Source organism: Vipera ursinii (assembly GCF_947247035.1).
Source record: "Vipera ursinii genome assembly, chromosome: 1".
Taxonomy (NCBI): domain Eukaryota; kingdom Metazoa; phylum Chordata; class Lepidosauria; order Squamata; family Viperidae; genus Vipera; species Vipera ursinii.
The window spans coordinates 181,272,694-181,286,813 of record NC_139512.1 but is presented as its reverse complement, the minus strand read 5'-3'; the positions used below and the strand labels follow the sequence as shown (position 1 = coordinate 181,286,813).

Below are 14,120 nucleotides of genomic sequence, written 5' to 3'. Positions count from 1 at the left end.
GTATGTAAGAAGCACACCATAATAGTATGGGGGACTTTAACTATTCTGACATAAACTGGGAAACAAACTTTGTATCACATGGGAGATTGAACAGGTTCCTTATGAGCCTAGCTGACAACTTTGTCACCCAAAAGATAGGGGAGGGAACTAGGTCAGATATACTAGACTTCATACTAACAGGGATGAAATGATAGAGGGGGTTGAAATTGAAGGTACTTTGGGGGAGAGCAAATTCAATATAATGCAGACACAGGCAATAGAACAAAATCAAACTAGTGTCTTAGACTTTAAAAGAGCTGATTTCAACAAATTTAGAACTTGAAAGAATACCATGGATGAAAATCTTAAAGAGGAAAAGCTTGAGAAATTTTGAAAAATGTGATTATAAAAGCACAATACTGCTGAAAAAGAAAAATAAGAAATCCAAGAAGAGTTCCAAGTTAGACGTCACTCTGCTGGGGACCCTAAGAAGGTTCTAAAGTCACCCAGGAGAGGCGATGAAGAAGGAGAGGGCACTCATTGATCATGGAAGGGCAACACCCCTGCCGTTTGATTCAAGAAAGCCCTCTGAAGCAGCAGGGGAAAGACTGGCCACATTTATGTGGCCAGTCAGAAGTTACTGATAAGTGAAAATGCACTAATTAGCAACTTCTGAACAATGTGGATGGAACTGGGTGAGAACTTAATTCTCCCTTTATAACTTTAAAACTTCTTTGAGAAAAAAAGAATTCCCAAAGTAAAGAATACCCCAGATGATAGAGAGAAGGGAAACATCTGTCCTGTTCCCTAAAGAAAAGAGTAGCAGCAAATAACTTTCCTTGGGGGGGGGATAGAGAAAACTATAAGATTAATTTGGAACTAATACAGAAATATAGCTTTGATAAATTTGGGGACTAAAAGTACTTTTAACACTTTCTTTTTGAAAACATATTTTGAAAGTTAGTGAAATAAGTTTGGACTTAAAAGCTGGAAGATGGATGTTAATGACATCTAGTGGTGAGCTTTGGCATTATAATTTATTATGCCTAAAGAAAATTTGGCACGAAGCCCGGACATAGATAAGACTTTTTGTTGTTCTTGGAAACTTTCATTTTTGCAGACTGCAGCTGGGAATAGGGGGAAAAAATCCTTGGGCTGTTTATCTGTATGAAAAAGATGATAAACCGTTTTGAATTGGCCAGCCTGGATTACAAATATTGACTGACTTTTAGTTTCAAAATTATTAAGAAATATTAAGAAACAGTGGGAAAGTTGCTTCTGGACTATTTCTCTTTGGAAGAAACATGGATAATCAACAAGAAAATGTAAATGAACTTCAGAAAGAAATCCTCTCCATGTTGAAATCAATTCAAGTGACAATTGTTTTAAATCATGATGAGACTAAAAATATTTTAAATAAAACAAATGAACAACTTTCCAACTTAAACTTACAAGCAGGAAACATTCACAAAATGATTACAAAGAATGAACAAGCAACTCAGAAAACAGAAGAAAAAATAGAGGAAAATGATACAAAGATGGAGGATTCAAAAGAAGAAACCAACAGACAGGTACAGATAAACAAAAATTTTGAAGAGCCAGATACAACACCAGAAATGGGAAAGATATTTTACTTTTCAAGATTTCAGAACATACTTGAGGACAAGGAAGAAGAATTGATAGAATGGATGATAGAGCTGTTAGGAGAAATGCTGAAAACTGGGGAACAAGAAATTAAAAGACAAACTGAAGGAGAAAGAAATCGGATGCTGTTTAATGAACATAAATGTATTAAGTGTTTTTACAAAAATATTTTAATTAAATTGTCTTTTTTATTCCAAACAATATATACAGAAACAGAGGAAGAAACACTTGGTGATTCAAATATACTGGTTTGGAAAGTTATTTGGCAAAGGAAGAAAGCTAGAGTAAAACTGAAGAAAATAGAGGTCCTGACTAATTAGATGAGGTATTATACTATCTAATTGATGTTTGAATATGACTAAAAGAATAGACAATTGTTAGAAAAAAAGGACCACTATAAACTAGAAGGATGTGATTTGTAACTAGGATAACATATTTTTTTATAAGATGGGAAATATGAAAATATTAAGAGGGTCAGTATAAGGGAAGCTTTTAGCTACCAAAATGTAATTAGCTATGAGAAAAATGATAATTGATAAAGTTATTTTTAATATTGATGGAGCAGTGGGCTAATGCCTCCTTAAGTAACACCAGCTGCCTGCAATTAGTGCAGGTTCGCATCCCACCAGGCTCAAGGTTGACTCAGCCTTCCATCCTTCCGAGGTAGGTAAAATGAGGACCCAGATTGTTGGGGGCAATAAGCTGACTTTGTAAAAATGCTGCTTGGGCCCCCCCGAAAGCCCTAATAAACATAGAATAAAGGCTATTGCTAAGCACATTGTGCTTTAGATTGTAAGCCGCCCTGAGAAGGGCGGGATATAAATGGGATTAAAAAAAATAAAAAAATAAAATTGAAAAAAATAAAAGAGAGAAAAAACAGGATATGGAATGAATAAGGGAACTTTGATTACAAATACATCTGAGATATTTTTTGGCTAGAGAACATAATATAAACTGATATTATTGACATTATGTATAACATTAGAAAAATGTGATGAAGATGTTTATATTTTTATTGTATAGGTATTAATCGCAGTAAGAATTGTATTTGCCTAGTGTGGAAAAAGGATTATTAATGGAAGAAGAGAAGACCAGGGAAATATTGGATGGTGTAGTATTGGATATTTTGAGTAAAAGTTAATATGTACCATTGAATGACAAAGAAACCCAGACACCACATTGTTTATTAAGCACTTATGATTGTAAAACTTGAAATTAATAAAATATTTTCAAAAAGAAAAAAGAAAAGAAATCCAAGAAGAAACCAATATAATATTATAAAAAATGGAAAGAGGGACACACACCTAAGGCAGAATACCAGCATGTAGTCCAAAACTGCAAAGATAAAGTCAGGAAAGCTAAGGCTCAAATGTCAAAAATAATTAAAAAAGGGTCTTGCAACATGTAACATGCAACATGTAAAAAACAAGAAAAAAGTCAAGGTCCGTCAATGGGAGAAGATGGCAAGGAAGTGATGAGCAACAATGAGAAAGAACTGCTGGACTGGAAAAAGAGCTGATGTAGTTCCAATCTTCAAAAAAGGAAAAAAAAATATGCAGGAAACTACAGAAGTGTTAGCCTTACATCAATACCTGGGAAGATTCTGGAAAATATAACCAAACAACGAATCTACAAATGCTTAGAGGCAAACAAAGTCATAACCAGAAGCTAAAATGGATTTGTCAAAAACAGACCATGCCAAACAAATTTTATTTCATTCTTTGACAAAGTGACTAAATTAGTATACAGTGAAATGCTGTAGACATAGTATATTTAGATTTCAGTAAGACATTTGACAAATGTGACCACAACCTACTTCTTGGTAAGTTAGAAAAATGTGGTATAGACCAGAGTTCCCTAACCTTTCGGGGTTGGCTGCCCGGAGCAGGAAGAGGGGGGGAAAGAAGGGATGGTTTTGTGGGGGAGTGAACACAAGTGTGGGGGGTGAACACAAACACGTGTGCAGCTGTGAGCATTCCTGCAAGTGGGGCTGCAAATGTCCGTGATGCTCATGCAAATGAAGCTGTGAACACCCTTGATGCTCACGCAAATGGGATTGCGAAAGCCCACAATGCTTATGGCAATGCTCACACAAATGGAGCTGTGAATGCCTGCAATGCTCCCATAAATGGGGTCGCAAATGCCTGCAGCACTCATAGCAACACTTGCATGAATGGGGCTGCGATGCTCATAGCGATGCTCATGCAAGTGGGGCTGTGAACACCAGTGACACTAACATGAGTGGGGCAATGAATGCCAGCAATGCTTGCATGAGTGAGGCTGTGCACACACATGCATTCACACAGGCCAGCCACTCATGCAACCCAGTGGCCAATAAACCACAATCCAGTAGTGAGCCATGGCCTATGGTTGGGGACCCCTAGGACAGACAATATCAGATGGCTGACAAACTGCACTCATGTTTAGTCCTTACTGGAACTACATCTACATGGAGGGGAAGTAAGAAGTGAGATACCCCAAGATTCTGTGTTAGGCCCAGTATTCTTCAATTTCTTCATAAATTATTTAGATGAGGGGATAGAAGGGAAACTCATCAGATGACACCAAGCTGTCAGGAATAGTCTTCATTCCAGAACATAGGCTCAAGATTCAGAAAGATCTTGAGAAACTTGAACATTAGGCCCTATCTAACAAAATGAAATGCAATGGTGAGAAAAGTAAGGTTTTACACTTAAGCAAGGAAAAACAAAACAAATGTACAAGTTTAGAATTGGTGGTATCTGGCTTAATAGCAGCACCTGGAGTCACAGTGGGTAGATACTTAAATTTGAGCCAGCAGTGTGTTGCAGCTGCCAAAAAGCCAAAGCAATCTTAGACTGCATTAACAGAGGGATAGAATCAAGATCATGTGAAGTGTTAGTACCACTTTATAAGGCTTTGGTAATATAATACCTTGAAATATTGCATCCAGTTTTGGTCGCTCCATATAAAAAGATTTTGGAAAGAGTGCAGAGAACAAAGATGTTTAGTGACCTGGAAGCTAAAACATGAAGAATGGTTGCAGGAATTGGGCATGTCTAATCTAGAGAAAAGAAGGAGTAGGATGGCATGATAGCAGTGTTTCAATATTTGAAGCACTGGCACAAAGAAGAGGGGATTAACCTATTTTCCAAAGCACCAGAAGGCAGGACAAGAAGCAATGAATGGAAACCAACCAAGGAGAGAACCATCCTAGAACTGAGGAGAAAATTCCTGTCAGTGAGAACAGTTAACCAATGAAACAGCTTACCTTTAGAAGTTGTGGGTGCTCTATCACTGGAAGTTTTTAAGAAGAGATTGGACAGCCATTTGTCCATAATGGTATAAGGTCTTCTCCTAGAAGAACTTCAAAGTCCCTTCCAACTCTGTTATTCTGTTATTCCTCCTCTTCTTTCTCATCCTCCTTCCCAATCTCCTTTTGCAACAATGCAGTCCATTCCAACACAGGATACACCCCATTTCAAGTCAACAGCAGCCAAAGTTTCAATCCCATGCCAGAACTGTTTCCCACTGAACTAACCTTAAAGGAATGGATCACACAGCTTAGAAACACACGGCCAGTAGTTAGAAAAGCATTAGATGAAGCCAGGCAAGGCAAGAATACAAAACACAAGCAGATAAGAAAAAAGTTGAACCGAAACTCTTTTCCATGGGGGAGATGCTCTACCTATCCACAAAATACTTAAAATCCCTGCAGCCATCCAAGAAATTGGGACTAAAATATGTAGGACCATTCCCTATCAAAAGAATCATAAATCCACTAACAGTAGAATTAGAACTACCAAAACCCCTCAGACAAATCCACCCAATTTTTCACTGCAGCCTGTTAAAATGGGAGCAGCAATCACCTTTAAGACCAAGCATTCCTCCCTCTCCCCCTCCCATCATGGTTGAGGGAGAACAACATTTTGAAATAAAAGAAATCCTAGATTCCAAAAAACAACACGATGCAACTCAGTTTCTGCTTGCATGGAAACACCTCCCCTCCTCCCAAAACGAATGGGTTCACAAATGCCACATTAGAGCTCCCAAACTATTGAAAAAGTTTCACACAGACTACCTGAACAAACCTGACTAACCTCTGCATATTTGTTTTGTCTCTCAATATGAGGACCTCTCATTTTTTAGGGGGGGCAGGATGTCAGAACCCATATCTATATTTCTTTTTCCTATCTCTTCCCTGACCCAATTCTCATTCTCTTCTTTCCCTGGGTTCTGCCATACTCCTGGAGGGGAGGGGGGAGTGAGTGCAGGTTTATTGCCTTGGCTTTCTCTATCGCTACAATGTAACACTTTGCTTTCCTGCATTATTTCTTTCTGAACTTTCTTCTCCCTTGATGTCAGCTAGCAAAGGGGGGAGGAAGAAAGGAATGTAACCTCTGGCAACTGGTTTATCTCTGCACTTCCAAGAGAAGGTGCGAAGAGCTGCCTAAACATCGCTGCTACAACGGGAGACGGCCTGATGTTATCTCCCCTTTCTCATGATGGACTTTACACTTGAGGATTGATCAAATTGAACTGACCTGATGAACTTTGAGGAGGGGTTTTGCTTGGGACCCTTTAACCTATCATCAGATCCTGTCTAGTATGCCTGCTATCAGCTTCTCCTAATAAAAGTTCCTTTTGGAAGAATCCGTTTTCATGAGTTCTGCTTTCTTGGGATGAGGTTTTGAAGTGGGCCCTGACAGCTTTGAGGGAAATTGGATTAATAATTAAGAGTTTTTTCAGTAAACATTCAAAATGATTATTTTTTTAAAAAAATAGTATTCATAATTGTAATGCTTGTCCATGTCCTTTTACGTATGCACAGCAAAATTGAGATTGCTTTTATGTATTCATCTCTATAATCTCAAAGTGGTTGAGAAGCCATCTAGAAATAAATCCGTCTCAGGGAAACACTTAGGGGAAAGGGAACACATAGTTACTTTATGCATTTATGGGGTAGGCTTTTGCTTCTAGTTCTGCTTAGAAATGTGCATTTTTGTTTCATTACTTATTATTTGGTATATGCAGCAAAATTATAGGCATGCTCATTTATTAATAAATTAATAAATTAATACCTTATCCTTAATTTAGATATTTAGCTTTTGCTCTTAAACCTCAGGTATAGTGAAGAATATGGCATGCCACATATAAAACTGACACTCTCAAATAAGTGAGAAATGGAGTCACTGAAGGCATTTTTGTCCCATTCCACTCAACTAATTCTGTCCTTAAGAGGTGGCTTTTCTTCCACATAAATCTCCAATTGTTGAATAATGCTCGGTTAGATAAAATTATTGTCCAAAGTGTACCTTCTTGTTTGATACCTTCCCAACCTTTGATGCTTCCCCATAAGGACCCTGGGTTCAGTTCTTGGAGGTACATCTGGTGTTCTAGTAATTGTAGAGCAGAATTGTACTATATAAGGCTGTCCTAATTAGAATGCTGAAAAAAGAAGGAAAAAGCCATTGGAATGGCTTAATTCTGTGAAGATCTGATTCCTTAGAGTAATGCATTAATTCTTAGGAACTTTACTGTGTTTTCTGCTGTTGTTTTACAAAATCATTTTATTTTTCCTTCACAGAAAAGTTTTAATATATGTTTTTCCTCTTTTTGATACAGAAATCTTAAATGGAGGAGTATATGTTGGCCAGAACAGATTTCTTTGCTATGCAGATACCATTCAGTGGGAAGATATTGTTCGCAACCCTTTGGCTTCCAATTTTTCTGTGGTTCCAAAAAACAGTAGTACAGACTGTAAGTATGGGCTTTGGGATCAGTACTGTAATTTTGTTAACAATGATCTTGGTTTATATTTGTAATTATTTTTCTCCTTTCTTCTGACAACTCTACTATGTTTTAATTTTTATATGTTTCTATAGCATTTACGGTATGTGTTAATATATGTGTTAATGTATATCTCATATCTAACATAAAAGATATACTATAACTAAATATATTATATATTATGTTATCTAAAATCTAAATTATATTTAGCATATACTGTTCTTTATATCTAGCAAAAAGGTGCTTTTCCATGGAAGATTTAAAGTCCACTTCACTTCCACTCTTTCAAATGATAGTAATAGTAACTGTGGTTAAAATTACTGTCCAATTGTTTAATAGTAGTCAAAAATGGAGAAGGAATGTACAGTGCTTCCTTGGACTATTGGTTAAAAAGATGGGATAAATTAAATAAAGGAAGAAAAACAATATTTTTTGAAAGAGCAGCTTACGTATCACTAATATTTTTAACTAATCTCTAAAAAAATGAACAACAACTAAGATTAATTTCAGTACATTTCAGTTACAGTGAGAAATAAAGGGAAAAAAAGGAAAAAATAGGATTTCTTTAAAAATCCTATTCATTGTATAGATGAATATATTCAAACATTACAATGTTTAAAGTTTTTTTAAAGTTGTAGATTCCCTCTCTACTGATTCTCTTTAATTGTATCTCCATGTACAAAGTATCCATAATTCTTGTTGATAAATTCCATTAAAGAAGATATATCTTTAAAAAAATGTAGAAAACCTAGGCAATAATACCGGGGAGCTGCCTTGATATCAGTCTCCCCTTCTTCCCTCCCCTCACACCAAAAAAACCACAAACCAAAACAGGCCTCAAATACATGAATTAACATTTCCTCAAATAAGATTGTAACAATAAAAATACACACCTATGCAAGTAACAGTGGTATAATGATATGTTGAAATTTTATATATATTTATTCATAAGATCATTCTTTCCAGATTGTTTGTGTTTGTGTTTGTGTGTGCAAATATTATGCTTTTTTAAAATCTGAGAACCACATCAGAAAAATAGAACTATAACATCTAAATGATCTTTTTATTATGATCTACGTAGTAACTGGATCAATTTATAGAGAGTGCTGAAATGAAGATCTCAGTTACCCTATGTCAGAAATGCAACAAAATTCATTCAGAATTTTCTGTTTTTATGTATATAATGTTTCAGAGGACTATGTTTTCTGATCTCCATCACAGAAACTAGGCGATTGAATTAGTTGAACATTGTAAGAATCTGAAAGGTCTCATTTGAAGCAGATCTCTGTAGGATTGCTCTGAAGGATTCACTTATCTATCCAGACCTTTCTTGCTCTTCCCTAAGTAAGTCCTTGCCTGGGCTGATTTGTCTTGATTATATACATACAGCACTGGGGGAAAAATACTGTATAGTTTCATAATCCATACAACAAGAATTGCATCTGATAGAGAAAGATGAGAATAGTTAATCATAATCGTAATCACAATCATAATAGTAAAGTTGGAAGGGACCTTGGAGGTCATCCAGTCCAACCCCCTGCTCAGGCAAGAAACCCTATACCATTTGAGACAAATGGCTGTCCAGTCTCTTCTTAAAAACTTCCAGTGTTGGAGCATTCACAACTTCTGGAGGCAGGTTGTTCCACTGGTTAATTGTTCTAACTGTCAGGAGGTTTCTCCTTAGTTCTAGGTTGCTTCTCTCCTTGATTAGTTTCCATCCATTGCTTCTTGTCCTGCCTTTGGGTGCTTTGGACAATAGCTTGACTCCTTCTTTGTGGCAGCCCCTGAGATATTGGAACACTACTATCATGTCACCCCTAGTCCTTCTCTTCATTAAACTAGACATACCTAATTCCAGCAGCCATTCCTTATATGTTTTAGCCTCCAGTCCCCTAATCATCTTTGTTGCTCTTCTCTGTAGTCTTTCCAGAGTCTCAACATCTTTTTTACATCGTGGTGACCAAAACTGGATGCAGTATTCCAAGTGTGGCCTTACCAAGGCATTGTAAAGTGGTATTAACACTTCACGTGATCTTGATTCTATCCCTCTGTTAATGCAGCCTAGCACTGTGCTGGCTTTTTGGCAGCTGCAGCACACTGCTGGCTCATATCTGTCCACTAGGACTTCGAGATCCCTATCACAGTTACTACTATTTTTGGCTTTAAAAATTAACCTTTCATTGACATGATTTAGTGAAGCATTGCTATGAGGAAAGCAAAGTTTGGTGTGTTATTTTTGGTGCTTGTGAGTGCAGCTTTCAGTTATATAAAACTCTATTCCTTTTTTCTTGCTGACAAGAGGCAGTCTTATCTTGGATTTTCATAATTATTTTTTTTATTTTTATTTTATTTTAATTCCATTTATATCCCGCCCTTCTCCGAAGACTCAGGGCGGCTTACAAGCTTAGCAGTAGCCTTCATTCTATGTATATCCCTGCTTATTAGGGCTTTCACACACACCCAAGCGGCATTATTACAAAGTCAGCTTAATTGCCCCCAAAAATCTGGGTCCTCATTTTATCTACCTCGGAAGGATGGAAGGCTGAGTCAACCTTGAGCCTGGTGGGATGCGAACCTGCACTAATTGCAGGCAGCTGGTGTTACTTAAGGAGGCATTAGCCCACTGCTCCACCTACGCTCTTACAGAAATTATATATATATATATATATATATATATATATATATATATATATATATATATATATATATATAGTTACAGAAATCATGAAAGTCATGCCTACAAACCTATAATGAAATGCAAGGTTCTTTTCCAGACTTATCAGAAATATATTCATGAAATGGAAAGTTTCATTAAGGAGTTTATATTCAATCCTGTTATGTACATAATTTGACTGACTGATTGATTAGTCAGATTGATGTACCACTTTAGCCACAATACACTAAGCAGTGTATATCAAATTTGGTAAATAGATTAAAATAATACAATAACAAATTATATTATGTTATATAAATAACTTAAAGTCATACTAAGCTGAGAAATAGCATATCAAAGTAAAGGTAAAGGTAAAGGTTCCCCCGCACATGCGTGCTAGTCGTTTCTGACTCTAGGGGCCGGTGCTCATCTCCGTTTCATAGCCGAAGAGCCAGCGCTTGTCCGAGGACGTCTCCGTGGTCATGTGGCCGGCATGACTAGATGCCAAAGGCGCACGGAACGCTGTTACCTTCCCACCGGAGTGGTCCCTATTTTTCTACTTGCATTTTTACGTGCTTTCGAACTGCTAGGTTGGCAGAAGCGGGGACGAGTAACAGGCGCTCACTCTGCTACGCGGCACTCGGGATTTGACCCGCCAAACTGCCGACCTTCCGATCGACAAGTTCAGCGTCCTAACCCACTGAGCCACCGCGTCGCATATCAAAATCATCATGTAATCATGATGGTGCTGTTATCATGCGATCAATCAATTACTGCAGAGGAGGTGTCACAATTCAAATCATTCCCACAAAACTTCCTGAAATAGCCAGGCCTTGTTGCTTCCCTAAACACCACCATATTGGTGCTGATCTAATCTGGGGAGGCAAGAAGGAATGCTATTCCAAAGAAGGAAGCAGCAATGACAACATGGCCCTTATGGTAACTCCTACCATACAAGCTTCTAATTGCTTTAGAATGGAGCACCCACAACTCTGAGAAACAAGCTATACCATTGATTAATTGTTTTTGCTATTAGGAAATTTCTCTTTAGTTCTAGGTTGGATCTCTCTTTAACCAGCTTCCACCTATTACTTCCTGTCATGCCATCTGGTGTTTTGAAGAATAAGTTGAACCCCCTCTTCCCTGTGACAGCCCTTCAAGTACTATCATGTTGCCTCAGTCCTTCTCTTTGATAGGCTAGACATATCTAGCTCCTTCAACTGTTCATTATTTGATTTGGCCTCCAGATCCTATATCATCTTTGTTGCTCTTCTCTGCATATTTTCTAGGGTCTCAGCATCTTTTTTCTATTGTGGTGATCAGAACTGGATGCTATATTCCTGGTGTGGTCTCACTAGTGTGGTATAAAGTGATATTATCACTTCTTGTGATCTTGATGCTATCCTGCTGTTGATGCAGCTTTGCTATGCATTGTATGGTCCACTAAGAAACCTAGATCCCTCTGTTATTTTTCTCAGCATTGAACTGTGTCTTGTTGGATAGGGCCCAGTGCTCAGGTCTGTCAAGATCCTTCTGAATCTTGAGTCTATCTTCCAAAGTGTTAGCAATTCCCCCTAGCTTAGTTTTATACTATAAATATGAGTTTCCCCTTCTATCCCCTCATCTAGATCATTTATTAAGATGTTGAACAGTACTGAGCCCAAGACAAAACCCATTGCATGCTTCATTCCATGTGGATGTAGTTCTATTGAGGACTCACACTGGGTGCAGTTGGTCAGCTAACTGTGAATCCATCTGATGGTGGTACTGTCTATTCCTCATTGTTCTATCTTATTAAGAAGCAGGCTGTGGACTAATTTGTCAAATACCTTATTAAAGTCTAAGTATATTATATCCATAGCATTTCTCTGATCCACTAATTCAGGCAAACTCTTTATCAAGAAGGCAATAAGATTTCTCTGGGTTTAGTCCCTTGATCATGGCCTTACGCTCAATCTGTTCCAGTTCTTCTTATGATAGTGTGTGTGGTTCTCAGTCACACAAAATAAAGGAGAGTAAATACATTCCTTGATTTGAAAATTATATTGCTGTTGATGTAATCTAAAGCTGCATTTCCTTTTTTGCAGCCACATCATCTTGCTAACTTCTAAAGTTTGAAATCAAATATGTTTCCAAGATCGTTTTCATGACTATTATAACTAAGCTAACTAGGCAATCAATTTATGTTTTCTAAATGGAGAACTTTGCATATGCCATTGCAATACATGGATAAGGTTTTTAAAATATGCCTGAATCAATCACCTGAAAGAATTGACATTTCAGAGAATATAGTAGGTATAAAGAGACTTTTAAAAACTTTGTCAAAACTTCTATTCAGACTTGAGAAGGTTTTCAAAAGCCTGGATCATTTTTATGAAAGCATTAAAAGCATTCTTCATTACTCAAAGAAACAGAGGTTTCTTGCTGTTACCTGACAGGACTTCAGGGTTTCAGATACAGTTTTGCTGCTTGTTAAATTACAAAGATTTGAGATGGCAAGAGAAAACAATTTAGTGTCCTAAATGATTTTTAGAACACTAAAACTGCTGAGCTATTATGGAGTCCTACCATTCAGAGAAGCTTTATTCATGTAGGCAAGTCTCCACAAAATGAAGTGCCTGCTTCAAATACCTGATGCAGAACAAAACATAATTTTAAATAAATGTGCTAATTCTTTCGACTATGAGCAAATTTAGCTGTATCCTTTGGAGAACTGAAGTCTCCAGCTGAAATCTTGTCTCTATTCTAAATTTGCAAGGCAATACTATCTCAGAACTCTCATTTGAATAACAGCATAATATTCTCCAATTTAAGTGGTTGTTATATGAATTACAGAAATGTAACTGAAGTATTATGATTACTGTCAATAAGTATATAAATAATATTGATGGATAATATGCAGGATTGGAAGCATGGGTGTCCATAGAACAGTATTTGGGAGATGGGGAAGCAGATATGAAGTGTAGAATAGGACTAATTTGCGTGGGCAGCATGGGCCACTGTAGCAAACCACTTACAGGACTTATATGTATCTTGGTCACACAATCTTTTTCATATACAGCTTCACTTGATTTATTAGGAAATAAATCTTATGTTCTAGAATGGGAGCACAGGAAGTGACTTTACAGTATCAAAAGATTTTGCCCATTTGGCACAATACTCTCAGTTCTTCAGGAGTTCATGCAGGAGGCCTAATTTAGAGAGGCCAGAGATTTGTATAGTCTCGTCTTTATGACATTGTAGAAATTGTTCTTCCAGGCCTTCGGAGAGGGTGGTTGTGGATCCTGTTTTAGTTTAGCCTAATTTTGTGTTCTGGTTGGACGTGTTGTCTTGTATTTCTTTTCTTTTGCTTCTTTTAAGCCATCCAGAGTTGCCAAGGAATTAGGCAGACTCAAAATTAGAATGATTAAATAAATAAAGTTAGACTTTTTCCACTGAAACCAGAGGCTTGTAGCTATGAGTTACAGACCTTCATCTCATCTTGGACACTTCAGTGGCTGCTGTGTGGCTAATACAATCTACTAGAATCTTGCTCTCATATTTCCTTAAAATGCACAAGGAAATAATCAATGCTAGCCTAATCTGCAGAATTATCATAAGCCATCCAGATATTCAGTTCTGTATTTTGCAACATACGTATATAGATATCATATTGTGTATGTGTTCTGTGAGCACATTTGCAGAATAACTTTTTAATTTGATATTATTTAAACCTAATATTGGATTATCACAACTCAACAAAACTCTGGAATTTTGAACTGCTTTTTAATAAATTTCAATCACTTCCCTTCAGGGATTTTTTTTTTAAAGTTTCCTTCTCAATATTGTTATAGGGTTCATCAAATCAAAACCTTTATTATGGCCTTTAGGCCAGAGAACACTACAATAAAATACGTAAACTTATAATTAATAGATCTAAATAGTAGACCAAAATACATTAAAGTACATAAAATAAATTAATAAAGTAACATAAGTACATACCTGCTCTATTGGGCTCCCATTAATCTGGCACTTATGCATCCTACTGTTGCATTGTGCAGAGACTAACAGGGTTTTTCTTTTTTAATTTCGTACA

The 14,120-nt window shown here is 36.9% G+C and overlaps 1 protein-coding gene across 2 annotated transcripts in view; it reads left to right on the top strand.

Moving 5' to 3' along the window:
* ERBB4 (erb-b2 receptor tyrosine kinase 4) overlaps window positions 1-14,120 on the top strand; it is a gene marked incomplete at both ends in the record, with an annotated part of 1,101,913 nt that overhangs the window by 735,128 nt on the left and 352,665 nt on the right. For both annotated transcript variants that reach the window (XM_083354418.1, XM_083354419.1), the window contains one exon: window positions 7,228-7,362. In XM_083354418.1, coding sequence (XP_083210544.1) covers window positions 7,228-7,362 — 135 coding nt within the window. The remainder of the gene's footprint in view (window positions 1-7,227; window positions 7,363-14,120) is intronic.